The sequence below is a fragment of the Dermatophagoides farinae genome, chromosome 6 (assembly GCF_024713945.1).
Source record: "Dermatophagoides farinae isolate YC_2012a chromosome 6, ASM2471394v1, whole genome shotgun sequence".
In the NCBI taxonomy this organism is placed as follows: Eukaryota; Metazoa; Arthropoda; class Arachnida; order Sarcoptiformes; family Pyroglyphidae; genus Dermatophagoides; species Dermatophagoides farinae.
The window spans coordinates 3,691,170-3,712,391 of NC_134682.1; the positions used below are offsets into that span (position 1 = coordinate 3,691,170).

Below are 21,222 nucleotides of genomic sequence, written 5' to 3' on the forward strand. Positions count from 1 at the left end.
AATTGGAATAATTCTTTTCATTCTTTTTTTTTGTTTTTGTTCTGGATTTTTTGTCTTTTGTTTAACACCATAGATTTTATCTTGATGAAATCTTTGGAGAATAGTATTTAAAGATAAAAAAACAAACAAACAAACAAAAGTAGTTAATATAATGACCATAATGAAAAAATGGTAACTAACAAAACAACAACATTTTACACACACACACAAGAATAAAGAATAAGTGTTGAACATAAACAAAGTAAGATTGATTCTGTGGAGAGAACACACCACACACACACACACAGTAATATTAGCCAGATTTTTGGTTAATGATCATTTATTAATGGCTTCTAAATATAATAATGTGATTAACTTTAAATTGATGATGATGATAAGATCCAGAAAAAAAAGCTTATCACCTGTTTGTGTGTGTGTGTGTATTATTGTACAAATAAATGAATGAATGAATGAATGAATAAATAACAGGATCCATCAACATCATTCATTATTGCTTCAAGATATGATGAAGGTAAATTTTTTTCAGTACATTTTTTTCTGTTACATTACATTCATCATTATACCATCGGTCAAATAGCTTGAATGAATTTCCTATTCGATACACATGATATCACACACACAGACACACACACAAAAGAGAAAGATATACGAAATTAAATTGAAGAGAAATTTTCATTCATTCATTCATTCAAGATCTGGATGTATATTGTTATTGTATTTTTATTTGAATTTGTGGTTCCATTGTTGGTGATGATGGTGGTGGTGGTGGTGGTGGTGGATGGTTGCTGTTGTTGTTGGTTTTAATATTATTGTCATCATCATTGCCATCGACAACATTGGTAATTATTATCATCATCATGATGAGAAAAGAAAGAAAGATATGTGAAATGGTGGCATGATTTATGAATTTCTTTGGCTATTTACTATACAATTATCGTCATCATCATCATCAACATCGATGTTTATTTATTAATCCAATGATTGGCTGATGATGGTGTAATCAACAACAACAACAACAACAACACACCGCTAGATTTGGTGAGCATATATAATTTACTGGAAAACGAATGAATTCAATCAATTTATTAAAGGTCGACTAATTCTCATCATCAATAATATTAGTCGATAATAGATTTTGACTTTGTTTATGTGTGTGTTACTGTGTGTTCAAGTTTCAATATTTTGCCTTTTGTGTTTGTGCATGCATGCATGTGTGTGTGTGTGTTTTTTTGGTGTCACAAAGTTCATTCAATTGTATCGAGTTGCTCATTAATGTAATCAAAATTGATTTTTCTCTTTTCTTTTCTCGATTTTTTTTTCTAAAAAATCGTCTCAGTGTAAAGAGTCTTTGTTTGTAAATGTCTTTTTTTTTGCCCACTATCTTCTGACAATGGCACCATCAAAAAAATCACCACCACCACCATCATCATTATTGACTTCGACTTCGATCAGTAATAACAATAATCATAATCTTGTACATTTTGTGACACCAAAATCATTATTTCAATATTTTAATGGTCATAATTCGGCTATTTATCAGGTGAATCCTGTACAACCAAAACAACGATGTGATAATAATGTTCCGATAAAAACATCAAAATCAACAAAAACAACAACAACAACATTAATCACTTCTATTATACCATGTTCAGCTACAATTCAAAGCGACAATGATTCACCTGTTTCACCAAATTCATCAAAACAATCATCATTATCATCAAATTCTCGTGATTTTTCTTCATCCACATCTGAAGATACAATGATTTCTGAAATCAATAATGACAATGATTCTGTGGATGCAATAAGAAATTCTACAGAATTTAATGGAAATCATCATCAAAATATGGTGATCATTACCAATAATCAAAATCATGATGATGATAATGTTGATGGCGATTCTTCCAATTCTTCTTTTTTTTGTGATAATGATTCCAATATAACCAGAACCGATATTATTACACAGGAAATTTGTTGCTTATTGGCTGAAGGTTCACCAACATGTTTTATATCAAATTTTTCATCAATGATTGAACTTTATGAAAAAATTGCCCATTGTTTTGATATATCAGCAAAAGAGGTGGTATATGTGTATAAAAAGGTCATCGAATCTTAATTAATTAATTATATCTTAATTCATATTTCCTGATGGTGATGAAAAAAAAACAACCATCATCATAGATAATGTATTGTACATTGAATACACCGAAAATCGATATGGATCAAGTACTTTGTGGACAGATTTGTCCTAATGATATTGTATTTGTACATAGAAAAGGTCGACGTAAAGATGTTGAAGTTAGAAAAAGTGAACAATTTCTTGGCCTTACAATTGCCGATAATGGTTATGGTTGTTCATATATTAAAAAAATTCGTACCAATTCAACGGCATCAAGAGTTCCATTCATTCAAGTAAGTTTTTTTGATTTTTTTTTTATTCTCATTTCATCACTGTACAATGTGCACATTGCATTGAAATGCAATGTTTTGATTTTTTTAGTTACGAGAATGAGAAAAAAAACTTCTCATTGACATACAAAAACACATGACCACCACCAGAGAGAAAGGGAAAGAATCACAGAATTACATTTGTACAATATAGCAGCCATAATGATAATGATGATAATGATACTGATGATAATATTAATCCAAATCCAAATGTTGATGATGACGAAATAACAAATGAAGATGAATGAATGGTCATTAATTTTCTTTTATATAATTTATTATTATTACCATTCATATTGATGCCAAATCATTCGGGTTTTTTTTCCTTCACCAAAAAAAAAAAATTTATTTCAAATCACAAAATGGTCGAAATAGCAAGTTTTTTTATTTCAAAAAACTAAATTTCGAAACTAAATTTTTCATTTGATATAAACGTTATCTAAGTAGTGTGTGTGTGTATGTGTTGCTCTTAACCAGTCATTTATCCATTATTATAATCCGAAAATAGTGGAGTGTTTATCGATTGGACCACAACAGCAGCAGCAACAGCAACAACAACAAAAAGTTGAAATTTTTGTCTCCCAAACATGATCATCATCTATTTTTCATGGGCGTATGCATTTTGTTTTTGTTTTTTCTACACAATCATCATATAATTTACATAAATTAGGTAACGCCTTTTGTCACAATATATCATGATCATTTAGACTCTAAATTTTAGAGCATCATTTACAAATCTTGTTTGAATTGAATAATTCTGGTATTTTTTTGATAGTTCCAGTATTTATACACACACACACACAGCTGATTGAAATCAAAATAAAACAAAATAAAGAAAAAAAAAACAAATGACAAACGACCAAAACATGAAATAGAATGTAACTTTTGTTGTTGCTGTCATAGGATTTTCATTCATTTTATATTATTCGCTGATAAAAAGATGATGATGATGATGATGATGATGGTTAGAAGATAAAAATGTCACCATCATCATAAATGAATAGGAAATGGATGACTGGGAAATAGACATATCATTATATATATAGTGAGATCATATATTAGAGATAAATAAATGATGATGGGGCAACCAGTCATCCGATTCAGGCAAAATGAAAGATGAAAATGAAACAAAAACAAAAACAAAAATGAAAACAAAAGATGGTTTTGGAAACTAAAAAAACAATCCAATGTTTTATGTGTGTGTGTGTCACATCATTAATGTTTTTAAATATGAATGTGAATGTGAATTTTTCAATTGAATTGAATTTTCAATGAAAATCAAAAGAAAAAAGCATGAAAAAAAAATCTGATTGCAAATTCGGCACGCACATCATCATATGTTTTATCGTTTTTTGTTTTGTTTTGTGATTGTTGTGATGGGTGTACGTTTTCGGTATAAATTTTAACTTGAATTCATCATCATAAAAACAACATACGGTATAAAAAACAATGGCCGGGATTGCTGGACAACGAATGATGATGATGATGATGATGATGAAAACTTGTCTAGAATATTAAATATGAATGAAATGAATTTATAAAGTTTGAATTGATAAAAAGGAAAAAAAATTTTGCCCAGAAAACAACAAGACAGTACAAATATAATAAAAACAAAAACAAAAAAAAATCATTTTGTCCATTGTTATTCTGGAACAAAAAATCCGTATCTTTATTGAATTTCGTTGATTATGGAATTTTTTGTTGTTGTTGTTGTTGTTGATTAAATTCAGGAACCAGGACCAAATTTGAACACTAGGGACTATAGGGACTATACACAAATGTTTTCAAATATGTATTCAGAAAAAAAAATCACATGATACAGATTGAAAATGTTCAATTTCATTTCAGCTATACATGCAAAAAGTGAATGAGAACTTTTTTTTTCTTCTTCATGTCATTCATATGTCGGCAGTTTGTTGATGGAAAAAAATGAATGAATAAATCAGGTGAACGAATAAAAAAAAAATGATATTCAAAAGTAAACATTTCAGGCATTCATTCTTTGGGATCCATGATGATTCATTGTATTCAATTCAGTGTTGAACAGAATTCTTTGGAATTTTCTATTTGAATTACCATTTGAATCCAATACATTGTGATAATCTTAACCATAGTGTTGGTTTTTACATTGAAAAAAAGAAAATTTCCTATTCATCCACATGTTTACATTTTGCATTTTCAGGAGAAGAAAAAAAATCCTTTCACAAAATACTAATGAAAAACCTGAATATTTTTCTTCTCATTTCATAGGTTGGTGATCAAATTGAATCAATCATGGAACAAAATATGTTGGGCAATCGTCATTATGAGGTGGCACGTTTTCTTAAATCAATACCATTGAATGAAATATTTACAATCACATTGATCGAACCGGTTGCCGCAATCGGTAATAATGTCCGTAAGTTTTCATCTAAAAAAATTTTCAGAAATCAAAATTCCTACAAACTATATATATACATTGATATATGGAATTAAATTGAAAAGTTTTGAATTAATTCTCTGTTTCTTTTTCTTTGTTCAATGTAGAATTACGAATTATTAACGATAAATCACCAATCAATAACAACAACAACAACAACAACAATCAAACTGATCATGAAATGATAAAGTCAAAATATAATCATAATAACAATGCATTCAAGATTCGACATCATCAATATCGTAATCGTAATCATAATCATCATCATCGAATCATCAATAATGAAAATGGACAAAAATGTTCAAAAAGTTGTTATGATGAAATCGATGACAAAGATTTTGGCGTTGATAATCATGATGATGATGATGATGTTGATGAAAGAATATTATCATATAAGACGGGCATTTACTATATCAACAAACAATTGGAAAAGTTTATTGGCATTAATGATGATGAATTGGCTGAAGAATTATGGTTGATGGCAACCACTACCACCACAAACAACAACAATGATGATACATTTACATTGAAATCGAAACAACAACAACAACAAAAACATACAGATGAAATTAATAGTGAAAAATTAGAAAATGGTGAAAGTGGACAAAACAGTCATCATATCAATGATGATAATGATGACAATGATGTAATGGTGAAAAATGATGATGATGATGATGTTGGAAATGATTCGAAAAAACAACAACAACAACAACAACGAATACGACAACTAACTAAAACACCATCCGAATTTATACATTGTATTCAACAATCAGATTTAAATGTTTTTAAATTCACTGAAAATTTTCTATTTGATATATGGACCATTGTACATGATGTACTTCACACAGGAAAATGCGATTCATGAATAAAAATTTCTTAAAACGAAAAAAAAATCAATAAATAGTTTGTATGTTTTAATTTCAACAATTGAGATATTTCTTGATTAGAAAATCAAACTATTTTATGGCGAAAAAATAAAAAATTTCCAATTCTGTACATTCATATTCACTTTCCCATATAGTGTGTAACCCAACTTGAACTTATTATTATTGTAATAACGTCAATGTGTGTATTTAGCAAATATAAAAACTAAAATCCTAGAAGAATAATGGTCCCGAATAATAATAATAATTTTTCTTTCACCTTTTTTTCTCTCTTTAGAAAAGGGTCTAAAAAGTTTTTTCTATACACACACACACACACACACAATGGTGAGACCTTTTTTTTTTTTGGTTAAAGAGAAAAAATATTTGGTCCTGTTCTGGATAATCGATCGATTGCCAATGTTGCAAGATTTTTTTTTTACTTCATTCTGTTTTGTTTATAACCATACAATTCACATTACTCATCATCATCATCATCATCATCAAAATTGATGATGTAATTTTTTTTTTTTTGCTGAATTCTGGGAACCATGCCATACGGGCGGATATCATTATCATTACCATTATCATCATCACCATGAACATTGGTATCCCGCCAACATGGAACAAGGTTCATACTCAATATATATTGTTGTTGTTATTATTATTAAGCATCGAATGAATAATGGTTGACCGTTGTATTTTTTTTTTTTTTTTTTTTTTTGTTTCATCATCATTCATTGCACTAGATTTTTTCATTTTTTTTCTGTTTGGTTCTTGGAACAGTACAGATAAACATGATGATGATGATGGCGAGACAACGAAAAAAATTGAAAAGTATATTTTTCAATTATGAAATTGACACGTTCAATGACAGTGAATTATTAAATAATGTGATAATGAATGAATGAATGATATCGAACGAGCAGTATTCGTCTGAGATTCAATGGTGAATGGCAGCCATAGGCGATGATGATGATGATGTTTTTTTTTTGTTTTCATTCCATTTCATTTGCAAATTTGTTGAAGAATGTCTATGATAAACCAATGCTGTTTGGCCCATAAATTGGAGATTGGTTTGGACAGAAACTAAATAAAAATTTGTCGCATAAAATAATTGTGATTGATAATAAAACTAAACAAAAAAAAAAATATTCCAATATTGTGAACCATTAGTGAATGTAGAGCTTTTTTTTGTTTTTTTCTTTAGGAATTTATGATGATGATGATGATGGCGTTAATTGTTCGATTCTAATGCGTAACAAAAAAACAAAACAAAAGCAAAAAGAATGAAGAAAAAAAGTGGTACCAAATATTCTATTCATTCAAGAAGAAGAAAAAAAAAATCCAAACGAATCACACATTCTGAAACATGACAATCTCTGGTTTTTTTTGTCTTGTGTTCTTCTTTTTTTTTGGCTGATGATGATGATGATGATGATTTGATTGGAATGAGTTGAATGAAAATGAAAATAGATGGAATGTAGTGAATAAAGAAAAATGACCTAACATAGAACAATGATGATGATGAATGTAGAGAATTGAAAAGACTAAAAAGTGATGAAAAGAAAAGCAAAACGTTCATATTGTCAATTACCATAATAATATCACAGAATTGAAATGATCATTCCGAATGAACACGTAAGCACATTCGAATGATGTGGAATGAATATGGTGGTGGATCCGATCCAAAAATGATTTTCACATCAAAAAAATTTACAATTTCTCATTCATACAAATGTCATATTATACATAATAATAATAAAACATTAATTTCTTTCACATTTTATTACAATCACATTTTCCATATTAATTATGGCCATCAATGACGGAAATTTTTTTTTATTTTTATTTTACTTTTTTGACAATAATCAAAAAAGTTTTCACACACAGACACACACAATGAATGCAAATTTCCCACTGATGATGATGATGATGATTTTTTTTTCTGTCTGGTTGTATTTTATGTTTTCGGCCTGATGATACTCATATAGATTTAATATAAAATGAAGAATTTCAAAGTTTTTTTTTGTTTGTTTCATTATATTCCAATAAAGTTTCGATTGTTCATTGTTCAGTGAAGAATGAAGAATAATTATATATATGTACAACGAAAACAATAACAACGACAAAACGATTTGTTCATGTTCATTTTTCAATTTTTTTCCTTCATCATCATCATCATCAGTATTTTTCTCATATTCATTTCATCTGATTGGATGCGACTGAATATATATTGTGAATCCAGAATTATTTCTTGGAAAAAAAAATTCAGAAATAAAAAAAAACAAAGTTTAAATTCTATGCAAATTTTTTTTTTCAACAACAATAATCATCAGAATATATTCAGAATTATATGTAGAGCAGAAAATGTAACAAATATAATAACGAAACGAAATCGTTTTTCTTTTCCAAACAAACAAACATTAAGATTTTAACAATTCAACATTAATTAGATATATCAATCAATCAATCAATAATGAAAAAAATAAAAGATTTTACAATTTTACAACGAAAAAAAAGTAGTGATTGAAAAAAATTATTTGACTATGCATCCATTATGTATGTATGTATGTGTGTGTGTATCTCATTACCATCATGAGGATTCAATTATTTTGTTTTGTTTTGTTTTGTTTTGTTTTTAATTCAAACGTATCTGTACACGAGGTTGGCCATTATTATTATTATTGATGTTTGGATTATTATTCTGATCAGATGATCCAAATAGATTGACAGGTTCTACAATATTATTATTTGATTGATGATGATTTCCATTTTGTGTTGGCCTAGTGCCGGTCGATTCTTGCATTTGTATCGTGTCTTCAAGATTATAGGCATGATTTTCAAATGATACACCAATATTACTACCATTATTTGTTGATCGACGACCACCAAATAATGATGATGAATTGGATGAACGAAATTTCGATAGGAAACGATTTTTACTTGATCCATAATAAACCAATGCAATAGCGGCAAATATTAATAAAAAGAACAATAATGTTAGCATTACATTTGTCAAAATTTGACTATCCGATGTAAGATATTCGGCCTGTAATCTTGATAGATTGATCACCAATGGTTCAGATGGTATACTGGTTCCATGATAATTATTTGTTTTGATCACAAATTCATATGTTGAATCCGGTTCCAATGATGTTAGTTCATAGAAATTTTTCTCTATACGATCACGATCCATTTCGTTGGTACCGACTTTTTTCCAATAAACCCAATACCAATGTGTTGAATCACGATTCTTATCCGAATCTTCCCATTCGATTAATACATGATTATTTGAATAAATAGAATGTACATGTACATTTCTTGGCGGTGATGGTAAGAAACGATTACCTTCACGGAAACAGCTCATTATATCACGGGCCGAACTAACTAGACAATAATCCATTTTTTGTATTTTATAACCAGCACACCAATGTAGACATTCGGTGGCCACTTCACGAAACATACAACAACGGCGATGATCACTTCCATCTACGAGAGAAAAAAAAAATAAGATGGAAAGAAAACATGGTAATAAATTCAAATAAAAAATAAAATAAAATAAAATTCACATACCCGCAGCACAATAAATGTATTTGTTCAGATGTTCAAGGCATTTTTGATTCTTATATACATCGAATAGATTTATCTCTTTTTTATGGCATACAAACATACATTCATTTGGAATATTTTTCTTTTCACAACATTCTGTTTTTGCGTGTGTGTGTGTGTGTAAATGTGTGTCGTTAAGGAGAAAAAAATTTAAAGAATTAATTTTTTCTATAAAATAAAAAAACTAAAAATGAATTTTACCTGTATAATTTTTGGAAACATGTTCTTGATCATCAACTAATAATTTTAATGTCTTTTTCTCTTCACCATAATCATTACGAGCAATACAATCATAATTTCCTTGATTTTCTTTATCCACATTAGCAATGACAAAAGTGGCTACCCAAGTTTTCGTTTTCTACAATTTAAAATAATCAGAATCAATCGAATAAATAAATAAAAAAATATATGAATTTTACCTTTAAATGTGGAAAAATTCTCGAATTATTAAAGCGACTGATCAATAAATTATCTTTTAGGAAACGAATTTTCGGTTTAGGATAACCAGAAAATTCACATTCCAAAATTGCCATACTGTAACGTTGTACGATTTTGGATTCTTTATACAATGTAATGGTCGGTGCAACTAAAAAAATAAAAATAAAATAAAATTGGATAAAAATTCAATTAAATGTTGATAACAATCTACTTACAGTGAACATTAACTTCACGAAAACTTTGTACTGGATGACGGCTTTCTTCATTCACAGCTTGACAGGCAATTGCTGATAGATTACGTTCAACATAATCGATTGAATGATGTATGATACGTGCCTTTTCCGTTTTAACTTTTAGACCATTTATAAAAACGGTCATATTCGGTATTGGATAACCGATTGATTCACAACGAATCGTTACCATTGAACCTTCAATTATTGGGAATGGATGCACAAATGGTTGACTAATTTCCAATGGTAATGATGGATCGGTCCATGCCAATAATGTTTCAGATAATGGTGATACTTGACCATTTGATGATCGTGCACGTACAGATATTGCATATTGGGTATTACGTGTTAGATTCTGTATGACAATTATATTTGTATTGCTATGCAATACTATCCATGTAAGATTACCAGCATTAAGATTTTTGACTTTTTGAAAGAAAATCTAATTTGAACGTGATACATTCGTGACCGAGTGGAAAAATAGATGATCATTATCAATTATGTATTATCAAAATGAAAAAAAAAATTTCATATTGATCAAAATCACTTACATCATATGAATAGGTCACGTCTGGTGATGAATAATGTGGTTCAGACCAACGAAACACTAAAGCTGTGATCGATTTACGAATCAATTCAAGACCATGTGGGGGACCAATAGTTGCATGTGTCACGTTCGTATTGATTGTAACATTAACTGGATTAGTACGTACGACTAATACTTGACTCGGTGCCGATTGTCCATATTGATTTGCTGATACAACATAAATACTATGTGTTGTATTTGGTTTCAGATTTGTCAATGTAAAACGTGTATTGGTTACATTCAATTTTGTTGAATATTTATCATCAAATGGATGTGGTGGTATTGTTTGATTTGATGATAATGGTGAATACCGTATCTGAAATGAAATCTGATCATTTACCGGTAATTCATCCGATGATTTATTCCATGCAATACTGATTGAAGTTGATGTTACATTACTTGCATGTAATTCTTGTGGCATACCCGGTAATGTATCGGCACCTTCAGCCATACATTGAAATATTTTACCATCATATTTTGAACATTTGGCGGCGACATCTCTTGACGTGAATGTAATCATTCCATTACAAAGATCAAAACAATCACTGTCGATACCACGACGTTCACAACATGGTCGATGATCACGGCCACCAGCTAAACATCGTAATATTGTTCGAGCCGTTTTTGGTTCAGCACAGAATAGACTCAATTTGAATAAATCACGCATTTTAAGATGATAATTACATAACGGTAAACAAGTATTCTGTACTGCAGCTTTTTCACAACATAATGTTTCATTATAGCCTAAACTTGTATCTGTTTGATCTAATTGTTCAGATATTGGATCAATTTCTGGTGATGTTGTATTGAACAATACACGAGATGAACCACGGCTAACACCATGTTTATTGACAGCAGTAACAAAAACTTCATATCTAGCTGATGGTCGAAGTTTATCAATCAAAAATGGTGATTTATCAGCCGTTTCAACAAAATAAAAATCATCAGCATCTTCCGATAGTTCACGATAATGAACCTGATATTTTGTTATTGTTTCAATACGTTTTTTCGGTGGTTTCCATTGTACTAATGCCCAATCATTATGTACACTTGATACTGAAACTGTTTGTGGTTCAGTAGTAACAAAACCTTTACGTTCAAGTACACAGCTAATCAATGATGACATGTATGGTAGACATTGAAATTGTGATTGAAAATCATACATCAATGATGTTTGTCCAGAACAGAAATGTTTACAAAAACCATTAACACCTTCTTCTTCACAGCATTGTCTATTGGTATTGTGTGTGTGTACAGGTGGTGGTGAAATGGGCAAAAAAAATTCAGAAAAAAAGGTGAGAAACAAAAGTTAAGAAAAAAAAATAAAAAAAATGTGTGAATAAACTACAAATAATAAAAATAATAATCACATAAGACGGAACTAATCATCAACAACAACAATAATCGATTTAGGAAATATTATTATTGTTATGACCCAAAAGACTAAAAAAGAGAGAGAGAGAGAGAAAAAAAAACTGAATAAATTATGACGAACAACAACTTGTTATAATAATAATAATAAAGGTCTTTAAGGTTTATGCTATGTTCAATGTTTTTTTTCCCTTTCATTCATTCATATTCATCCATACATCACTAATATTTATCGACTTATCATCATCATCATTATTATTACAATCTATGTATATACATTAAAAGATTTTCTTCAATGAATAAAAAAAAACACAAATTATCATCAACAATGAATGTATGAATCAAATATATTACTACTCTAAAGATGATAATAATATGGTGTGTATTGTTCAAAATAAACAACAAAAAAAAATCAAATGATGACAATATATTGGCCAATAAAAAAAATATTGATCATTATTATCTAACGGAAATGGAATGAATGATTCATTCAAATCAAGATTGTATTTGTATTGAAAATGTAATGGGAATAATAATGTACTTACTCATAATCAGTATTATCACGAATTTCTTCAATACAACGATATGATGTATTCATATATTTCATACACATAATACTTTCTTCCACATCTACCGGTTCAATAATGAATGGTTCACATAATTGTTTTAAACAGGCTTCATTACGTACACCTTGTTGTGAGCAACAACGTCTTAAACTTGGTGCAACGGTTCCATTATTATTATTATTATTATTTTCATTCGATTCTGTATTATTTCCAATCGGTTTAATTGAATCTGATATTTTTGCATCTGATGAATGTGTTACTACACGTAGATCATTGGTTGGTAAACTTTCACCATAATTATTTGTGGCAATCATTTTTATTTCATACATTGTACTACGTTTCAATGGACCTATAGATGTTTCAGTTTCTGTTGCCGATACAATAACAGTTTGTTCTGGTTCATCATTTGTGGTTACAGTATGATTTATTTTCGACCAATTTTCATCAAATGAATGCAATTCATGGTAAATAATTTTATATTGATTTGCTAAACTATTATCACGATTTGTCCATTTTAATAAAATCTACATTGATAAAAAAAAAACAAATTAAATCAAACAAACCATGAAATGAAAAAAATAAACTTACAAAAGTTGAATTGATTGTTTCCGCCTGTATTTCTTGTGGTTGTTCCGGTAGTACTTGAAGGCCATCAGCAATGCAAAACAAAATAGTTTTCGAATGTTCATGACAAATGGCATGATCCAATGCTTTTTCCAATGAATATCGACCACTACATGATGGTTGACAAAGTTGTGGTACTTGTTGCCGTTGACAACAAGGAAGATGATTACGGCCATCCGATATACAACGGAAAATATGGGCCATATAATTATAACATAATGTATACATAAATGGTTTTGTTTGATCACTAATCATTGCTTGTAGATTACATAATGCTTTACATAAAATAGGAACACCTTCAGTTTGACAACATTCATAAAATGAACGATCAACAAATGGACTTGATGAATTATAAGCAGTAGAACCGGGAGGTAATACAGGTGATGTTGTAGGTCGATATTCATCCGGTACATATGAACCACGAATCGATATTGTTGATGATGGTGGTTGTTGCATCGATAATGATGATGATGATGATGAATCCGTATGATTATTATTATTATAATGATCCATATTTCGAATATTATCCACATATGTTTTACGTACACTAACCATTACCATACGTGTTTCATATGTTTTTGGTATAGAATTCACTTCACATTTATATACACCGGTATCCTGTACACGTGCAAAACGTATCTGTAATATCCAACGTTCCTGTTGTTCATGATGTATGACGGACAAACGTTTATCATCGCTTACAATCACTTGATTTGCGGCTAATAATGATTCCGATGTACCATTTATATATTTCCATAATACAGTTAAATTATTACGATTTTTAATCACACAATCAATATCGATATCATCACCAACATTTACACGTATAGGTGATGTAGATGTATCCGAAAGATCTGGTAGATTTTGTCGTTGTGCTTGGGCAACTGTAAAGAAAAAAAAATGAACAAATTGAGAAAAAATTATTATTAATTTAATTCAATAAAGCAAGCCGTTTTTGTTTTGTAATGAATGAAGAAAAAAAAATCAACAAAACAGCAGAACAAAAAAAAAATTAATTCTTTTGACTGCTGAATGAATGAAAAAAAAAAATTTGAAATTGAAATTGTGTAAATGAATTTTTTTTTACATTTTCCATTATCATCTCAATCTTACTTATTTCCATGTATGTTATTTATATGAAAGTCTATTTGCAATCATCATCGTTCAAGGATCAATGATGGTAATAGTCAGCATGTTTTTTTTCACATTCAATTTCATTTCATTTTCACATCATCATCATTTTCAGATTTAATTTTCAACAACAATGAGAAAGAAAGAAAGAAAAAAAAAATTTCAAGCCTTTTCACTGATCATCATCATGTTATGTTTAGCTTTTGTTGATTAAATTTTTTGTTGTTGTTGTTGTTGTTGTTGTCATGAGCACTTTTTTTTCATATCATCATCAAACACATATTTTTATCTCGTGAACCTTATGGTCAAATGGACAAAGACACAGACGCAGACACACACACATTTGCATAGATCACGATGTATGTGTGTACATTGTGTATGGATGCAAAAAAAAAACGATCGTGATGATGATGATGATGATGATAATGTTCAATGCTAAAAGATGAGTCAGGAGATTGAACAACACGCAAAAAAAATTCCGGAATAATCCAATAAATTTTCATGTAAATTCAATCTTTAATCCAACTGTAATTTATCCATCGTGGACAAGCAACAACAACAACAACAGCAGCACTCGTTTTTTTTCAAAACAAAATACAAGTTCAAGTTAATGGCGGAGACCAAAAAAACAAAGTCAACAAGTTCAACTAATTAAACGAGCAAAAAAAAGATCACAAATCCAACACAAAGTTTATTCACAATTCGACATTGACTCAAAACCATTGATCTGATCGATCAATCAATCAAACGATTCGATCATATATCGATTAACATATTAATTTTTGGTTCATTAATTCGATGGTTTTTTGTGTGGATATAATCTCTCTCCCATCGACTACTTTGGATCAATTTTCTTGACATGTTCAAATCAAATTTTTTTCGCATGGATCGATTTCTACCTATATAGTCAAGATTTTCTTCTTTTCTTCCAATAGTTAGTTTGTCAATCCATCCAATTTTGACAGGTGTCAAATGTAAACACACACATATTTCTACTATAAAAAAAATGTTTTGTTTCCGTCATTTTTTCCTGTTTGTTTTGATTTCGATTTCAAATTCAATATAATCAATGATTCTCGGTTCAAGGGAAGAAAAAAAAATCAAACTGAGACAAATTGGATATACGCAATAAACAAACAAATAAATTCAAAAAAAAAAATTCGTCACCTCAACCTAGCCATCAACAAAATTAGTTTTCTCATTAATTTTATCACCATTTGGGATCGAAATTTCTGGCAACAAAAAAAAAAACAAGCGACGAAAAAAAACTTGCTAAAAAACGTTCCATTCAAAGGCAACAACAGGTATGAAGGAATGTGGCAAAAATGTGTGTTTATCATCATAAATTTAAAATTATCTTTGACATAATCATCATTGGAAATATTAGTATAGTGTTTTTTTGAATGTGAATTTCGAATGATTCGTATATCATCATCACATCATTATTATTGATCATTGGACATACATAGGTTGGTTGTAGGTAGAGGAATATTGCAAAAAAAACCTTCAACATTTGGAATCCAATGTCATTTTGTTGTCTATCATCGTCATCAATAATCCAAATCACATTTTTGTAAATATTCAATACATTTATCACTAAATATACTGCTACTGGTCGCTGATGATGGTTGGATATACAGACATATGGATTATAATGGACTTAAATGGAAATGTATATTAATCCTCGAAACACGTTTTAGCAATATGATTTATGAATGAAGGCAACCAAGAAAAAAAAATAAAAAGATTTAAAATTTCAACAGAAAAAAATATATATGAAAATACCTGTAAACAATGATGATGATGATAATGGTGATGAAATTAGACAAAATATGGCTAAAATGATGATTGTTGGCTTTATATTTGTCATTAAAAATAACGGTGATGGTGATGGTGGTGGTGATGATGATGATGATGATGATGATGATGAACAATGTGGCCGATGACAATAATAATGGCTACTATTATTATGATTTATATGATAATGATGATGATTATAATGACTGGCTTTTATCGATGATATCGTTCTATTCGATAATGAAGATGATGATGATGATGATGATAACATGAAAAAAGAGGATAAAGATATGCTTCCGTCGTTTAATCTTGATCCTTCATCATCATCATCATCGATTATCTGATGTCTTTTTTTCGATATTATTGTTTGAATTTGATTTGATGTATTTTTATCATCATCATCATCATCACCACATTGATGATGATTATTGCGATTAAATCTGATATGATTATTATTATTGTGGTAGCCATCAACAAGTTGATTGTCAATCATTGCCATTATGGCATCGATATGATTATTGTTATTTTCCATCATGATGTTAGTTCTTAAATTTTCCTAAGTCAATATTTGTATATAAATGATAGAGATGACGTTACAGTTATTCCGAATAAAAAAAAACAATGGATTCACACACACACACAAACAATCACAGAGTGAAAAATATTTTCACTTTCTTTTTCTTGATTTCTAACACGTTGATTTTCACAATTTGATGATCAAATTCTATTCATATCAAATCAAAAAAAAAAAAAAAAATTTTTTCGATGTTTGATTTGTTGCTTTTTGTTGTGGTTTCTATTTAAAAGGCGTTGTCTGCGTTTACATTCTTTTTCATTCTAACGGTGATTCATTTGATTGTGAATTCAATTGAATTTGAAAATTGAAATTTACATTGAACAAAAAAAAACAACAACAACAACAAGTGTCTATGTAGATCTTGTTGTCGATGATGATGATGATGATGATCAGTTGAATGGAAAAATCTTTTCCGTTTCAGTTGATTTATTTTCCCCGTTATGAAATGAAAAAAAAATGTTGTTTTTGTTGTCGTTGTTGTTGTTGTTGTTGTTGTTATGAATTCATTTCATTATAAATGGACAAATTTGACCCATTTCATTATTTAGTATGATGCATCAATTAGATGACCGGAAACCCGACCTATACAAAATGGGCAAAATAAAAAAAAACAGGAAAATTAAAATGGGCAAAAAAATAAAACAGAAAAAAAATATTAAGAGGAAAAAACATAATTTGGGAACGTCATTTTTGAATGGGACAACAACAACAACAACAACAACAAAAAAATCATAAGTGTCATCTATGAAAATATGACCTTTGAAAATGATGAAAAATTTCATCATTCAAAGGACGATCCCAATTTCGAATACATCGAAAAACAAACAAAACAGAAAAAAAATGTCAAATTTTCATTTCTTTTTTTTTGACAAAAAAATTGATGGTTCTTTTCTTGTTTGTTTATGTGTGTGTGTGTGTGTGTGTCAAAATTGAGTGATGTGCCAATTTGTTTTTGTTATTTTTTTTCTGTCTCCATAAACAAACAAATAAAAATGAGAACCACCACCACCACCACCATTCTCATTATTATCGTCATCATCATCATCATTCTGAATGATGATGATGATGAAAACAAAAGAAAAAAAAACGAACCAACGAAATGAAATGAAATGAAAAAAATATTTAGAGATGACACCAACGGAGTTTATAAATGAACAACGAAACAAAACAAAAAAAACAGGTTTCAGGTTTGTTTTTTTTTTTTTTTTTGGTCTATTCAAAAATGCAATATTTCGATGTTGATGATGATGATGACGATTTACTCTTTATTTTTATTCCAACCGAATGATGATGATGATGAGTTATATAACGATTCGAACAACAACAACAACAAAAAAAAGAAATGACAAACACGACTACAATCCAAAATCACCATTGATGATGATGATGATGATGAAGATGATAATAATGATGGTTGCCGTTGATGTTTCACACACACACACACGCCTGTGGATATGACAATTGATGATGATGATGATGATATTCTCTCTCTCTCTCTCTCTCTCTCTCTCTCTCTCTCTCTGTTGTGGATAAAGTGGTTAGATCGATTTCAATGATTCAAAGAAAGAAAAAAAATGGTCAATTTAGCAATCACCATCACTTGTTTGTTTTATATTCATTTCATCAACATTGTGGACTTTCTCTTTTTTTTGTTTTGTTTTGTTTATATCTGTAAAGAAAGAAAGAAAAATTTAAACAAAACAAGACAGAAAACAAAAATCCATGAAAAGAAGATTCATACGACATATATGAATGCGGGAAATACAAAAAAAAAAGAAAAATTTCTTTTTCAAAAAGATATTAATAGTAGGTTTTTTTTTATCAAAATTGTACTGGCGATGTGATTGTGTCTCGGTATATTCATTCATTCATTTTCTTTATGTGTCCAGCGATGAGATTTTTTTTTTTGTTCTCCCCTAAATTCTATTTTAAGTATTGTTTAGCTTATTTGTCATCATCATCATCATCATCATCATCATCATTGTGATCTTAATCTGTTCAGCAGCTTACTGTTGTTATTATTTACGGAACAAACGGTAATTGTAGTCGTCGTCGTCGTTGTTGTTGTTGTTTTGTTCAATAATTATCATCCGGATGATGATGATGATATTATGGATATAAAATGATGAATAGAATGATGTTGATGATGATGATGATGATGATGATGAAAACTACACAGTCAATACATTAAATTTAAATTAGTTTCTTTTTTTTCACGATGATGATGATGATGATGATGTGAAAAAGAAAATCGATTGATTAATCCGTTGTGTTGTTATTATTGATGATGATAATGGATGGTTGGAAATAAAATTTTAAAAAAAATCGAACGTTTTTGTTGCTGTTGTTGTTGTTGTTGTTTCGAATACACATTTCAACATGATCGGTACGGATTGAATCAAAATAGAATCGAACTTTACTTGGATTTGATGATTTGTTTGATTTGTTTTTTTTTTAAAAATTTCAAAAATTTTCCTTGAAATGTTTTAAATTTAAAAAAAAAATTCAAATTGCCATATAAAGGTGTGCGTCTATGTGTGTGTGTATGTACAAAGGCGTCTTCAATTTCACAATGAATGATGATGATGATGTTTCATTTATTTATAAGAGGAAAAAAATTCCTTTATGAACAATAACAACAACAACAACAACGACGACAACAACAAATGAAATGATTATGAAAATGATATGATAACCTTTTTTTTGATCTTTCTTCAACAGGTTGCGACAACAACAATAATAATAACAACAACGAAAGCCAAACTTGGACAAATGAAACGATACACACACACACACACACACACACACGAAATGGACAAATTTAGTGACAAAAATAAAAGACACACTTATTTTTTTTCAAGAAAAAAATATGATAGTCATTTTTGTCCCTTCTTTTTGTTTTTCAAAACTTGCAAAAGATTCAACTGATGATAATCAATTCTTTGTATTAATTAAGAATTGTTGTCATTGTTGTTGTCAATGATGGAATTATCCTGTTTTCTCTCTTTATGGTTATACATTGATTGATAGCCACCACCATCACCACCACCACCATATATATTCGATGGTCGAATCAATGAAGAAGATGATGGTAATTTAAAATTTTTAATAATAAAAAAAAATTAATTTAATTGAATTTTTTTTTCTCTCTCTCTCTCTCTCTCTCTCTCTCTCTCTCTCTCTCTCTCTCTCTCTCTCTCTCTATCCACTATATAGCATGATAATTGATTGATTTTTCATCAAATGAAAGTAATTATTATTATATTCATCATATTCTTATGCAAATGATAATGATGACGATGATGATGATGATGAACTTTGTACTGAAGAAATATTATTTTTCATCAAAAAAAAAATACCATCGAAGGACAGCATATATCACGCCGGATGTCAATCATTCATTCACTCAAAAAAAAATGATGAAAATGAAGATGAAAATGAGGAAGTAGAAGAAAAAAACGCAACATACAATGATTAACAATAGATGTATAATTGCAGCTACGTTGATGATGATGATGATGAGATGATGGATATTTTGACAAACATGAAAACATCAAGGATGATGATGATGATGATCAATGATGGCCACCACAAAGATTTGATCAATTTGTCAAAAGATATTATCTTTGTCGACGAAAAAAAAACAGAAGTGAAATTTTGATTCCTCATTCATTTCAATGTTTATGAAGTGAAAAACTTGAACATTTTTCAATCATAAACGTCATAAGAATTTGACAATCATTATCGTTGCTGCTATGAAGAATTGCTATCGATCAATTTTATGTGTGTGTTTTTTTTGAAGATCATCATGTGGTTTGAATTCAATGTATGTGTTGTTTTTTGTTCACCAAACCATTTTCATTTGTATCGACAATCGATTGTTTGAATTCAATGAAAATTTTTTCCTTCAAAGAAAAAAAAAGTTTCAAACCCGAAAAAAGAAATCAACATGAATCGACCAAATCATCAAATTTTTTTTTTGCCAATAATAACAAACCAAATACAAACACTTTACATACCTGTTGTTTCGGTATAAAATCACAGAACAAACGAACACACGAACATATTTAATAAGATTTAGTTTCAAAATTGTTTCAATCAACAGCACATATATATGTGTGACACATACATCAAACACACACATACACAAACACATAAACATACAAATGGACTTGCAACTTGTTGATTTATCTTCTTCATCATCGCCTCTTTCTCTTTTTTAGCCAGGTATATATAAATTTATTGTTGTTGTAGTATGTTTATATTTTAACTTTCAATTTCATTCAAAATTCTCTCTCACTCTTTTCATTTTCTAGATATTTCTTCGAAACAACAACCACAACAACAACTACGACGTTTATTTAAGTCATTTAATCATTCACATTGATTCATTCATCAACAATAACCAACATGACGACATGAATTTTCTCTCAATTTTTTTTTCGTTTCTTTATTTGTTTTCTTTACATTTTCTATTCATTCATCGGTGTGTGTGTGTGTTTTGTCTCTTAAATGATTGAAGAATTTACTTTGTTATTGCTGTTACATTGTTGGTGATATTAA

General features: G+C 29.2%; 2 protein-coding genes across 6 annotated transcripts; one reads left to right on the top strand and one right to left on the bottom strand.

Moving 5' to 3' along the window:
* The first annotated feature begins 746 nt into the window (after positions 1 to 746).
* Positions 747 to 5,757, top strand: LOC124493722 (uncharacterized). The gene is made up of 5 exons (XM_075732281.1): positions 747 to 1,038; positions 1,337 to 2,077; positions 2,179 to 2,409; positions 4,696 to 4,843; positions 4,972 to 5,757. The coding sequence occupies exons 2-5, from the start codon at positions 1,391 to 1,393 to the stop codon at positions 5,727 to 5,729; spliced, it is 1,824 nt and encodes a 607-aa protein (XP_075588396.1). The 5' UTR covers positions 747 to 1,038; positions 1,337 to 1,390; the 3' UTR covers positions 5,730 to 5,757.
* A 2,342-nt stretch (positions 5,758 to 8,099) lies between these two features.
* LOC124493321 (Ig-like and fibronectin type-III domain-containing protein 2) lies at positions 8,100 to 20,823 on the bottom strand. 5 transcript variants are annotated; one of them, XM_075732111.1, is made up of 10 exons: positions 20,679 to 20,823; positions 16,071 to 17,241; positions 13,119 to 14,038; positions 12,510 to 13,054; positions 10,559 to 11,825; positions 9,993 to 10,449; positions 9,759 to 9,925; positions 9,541 to 9,697; positions 9,304 to 9,435; positions 8,100 to 9,219 (listed from the first exon to the last, which is right to left on the bottom strand). In XM_075732111.1, exons 2-10 carry the CDS (start codon positions 16,615 to 16,617, stop codon positions 8,369 to 8,371), a joined length of 5,043 nt encoding a protein of 1,680 aa, XP_075588226.1. In that variant the 5' UTR covers positions 16,618 to 17,241; positions 20,679 to 20,823; the 3' UTR covers positions 8,100 to 8,368. The 5 variants fall into 5 exon arrangements, with proteins under 5 accessions (XP_075588226.1, XP_075588229.1, XP_075588230.1 ...); XM_075732114.1 differs by lacking the exon at positions 20,679 to 20,823 and adding an exon at positions 20,019 to 20,631; XM_075732115.1 differs by lacking the exon at positions 20,679 to 20,823 and adding an exon at positions 18,670 to 19,374.
* Positions 20,824 to 21,222: the final 399 nt, after the last annotated feature.

Coding starts and splice junctions, on each gene's coding strand:
- LOC124493321 (XM_075732111.1), bottom strand. CDS start 16,617: ATGATGGAAAATAACAATAATCATATCGATGCCATAATGGCAATGATT. Junction 14,039..16,070: donor ATCATCATCATTGTTTACAG/GTATTTTCATAT, acceptor TTTTCTTTACAG/TTGCCCAAGCACAACGACAA. Junction 9,436..9,540: donor TGTTTCCAAAAATTATACAG/GTAAAATTCATT, acceptor ACGCAAAAACAG/AATGTTGTGAAAAGAAAAAT.
- LOC124493722 (XM_075732281.1), top strand. CDS start 1,391: ATGGCACCATCAAAAAAATCACCACCACCACCATCATCATTATTGACT. Junction 2,078..2,178: donor TTGATATATCAGCAAAAGAG/GTGGTATATGTG, acceptor CCATCATCATAG/ATAATGTATTGTACATTGAA. Junction 4,844..4,971: donor CGCAATCGGTAATAATGTCC/GTAAGTTTTCAT, acceptor TGTTCAATGTAG/AATTACGAATTATTAACGAT.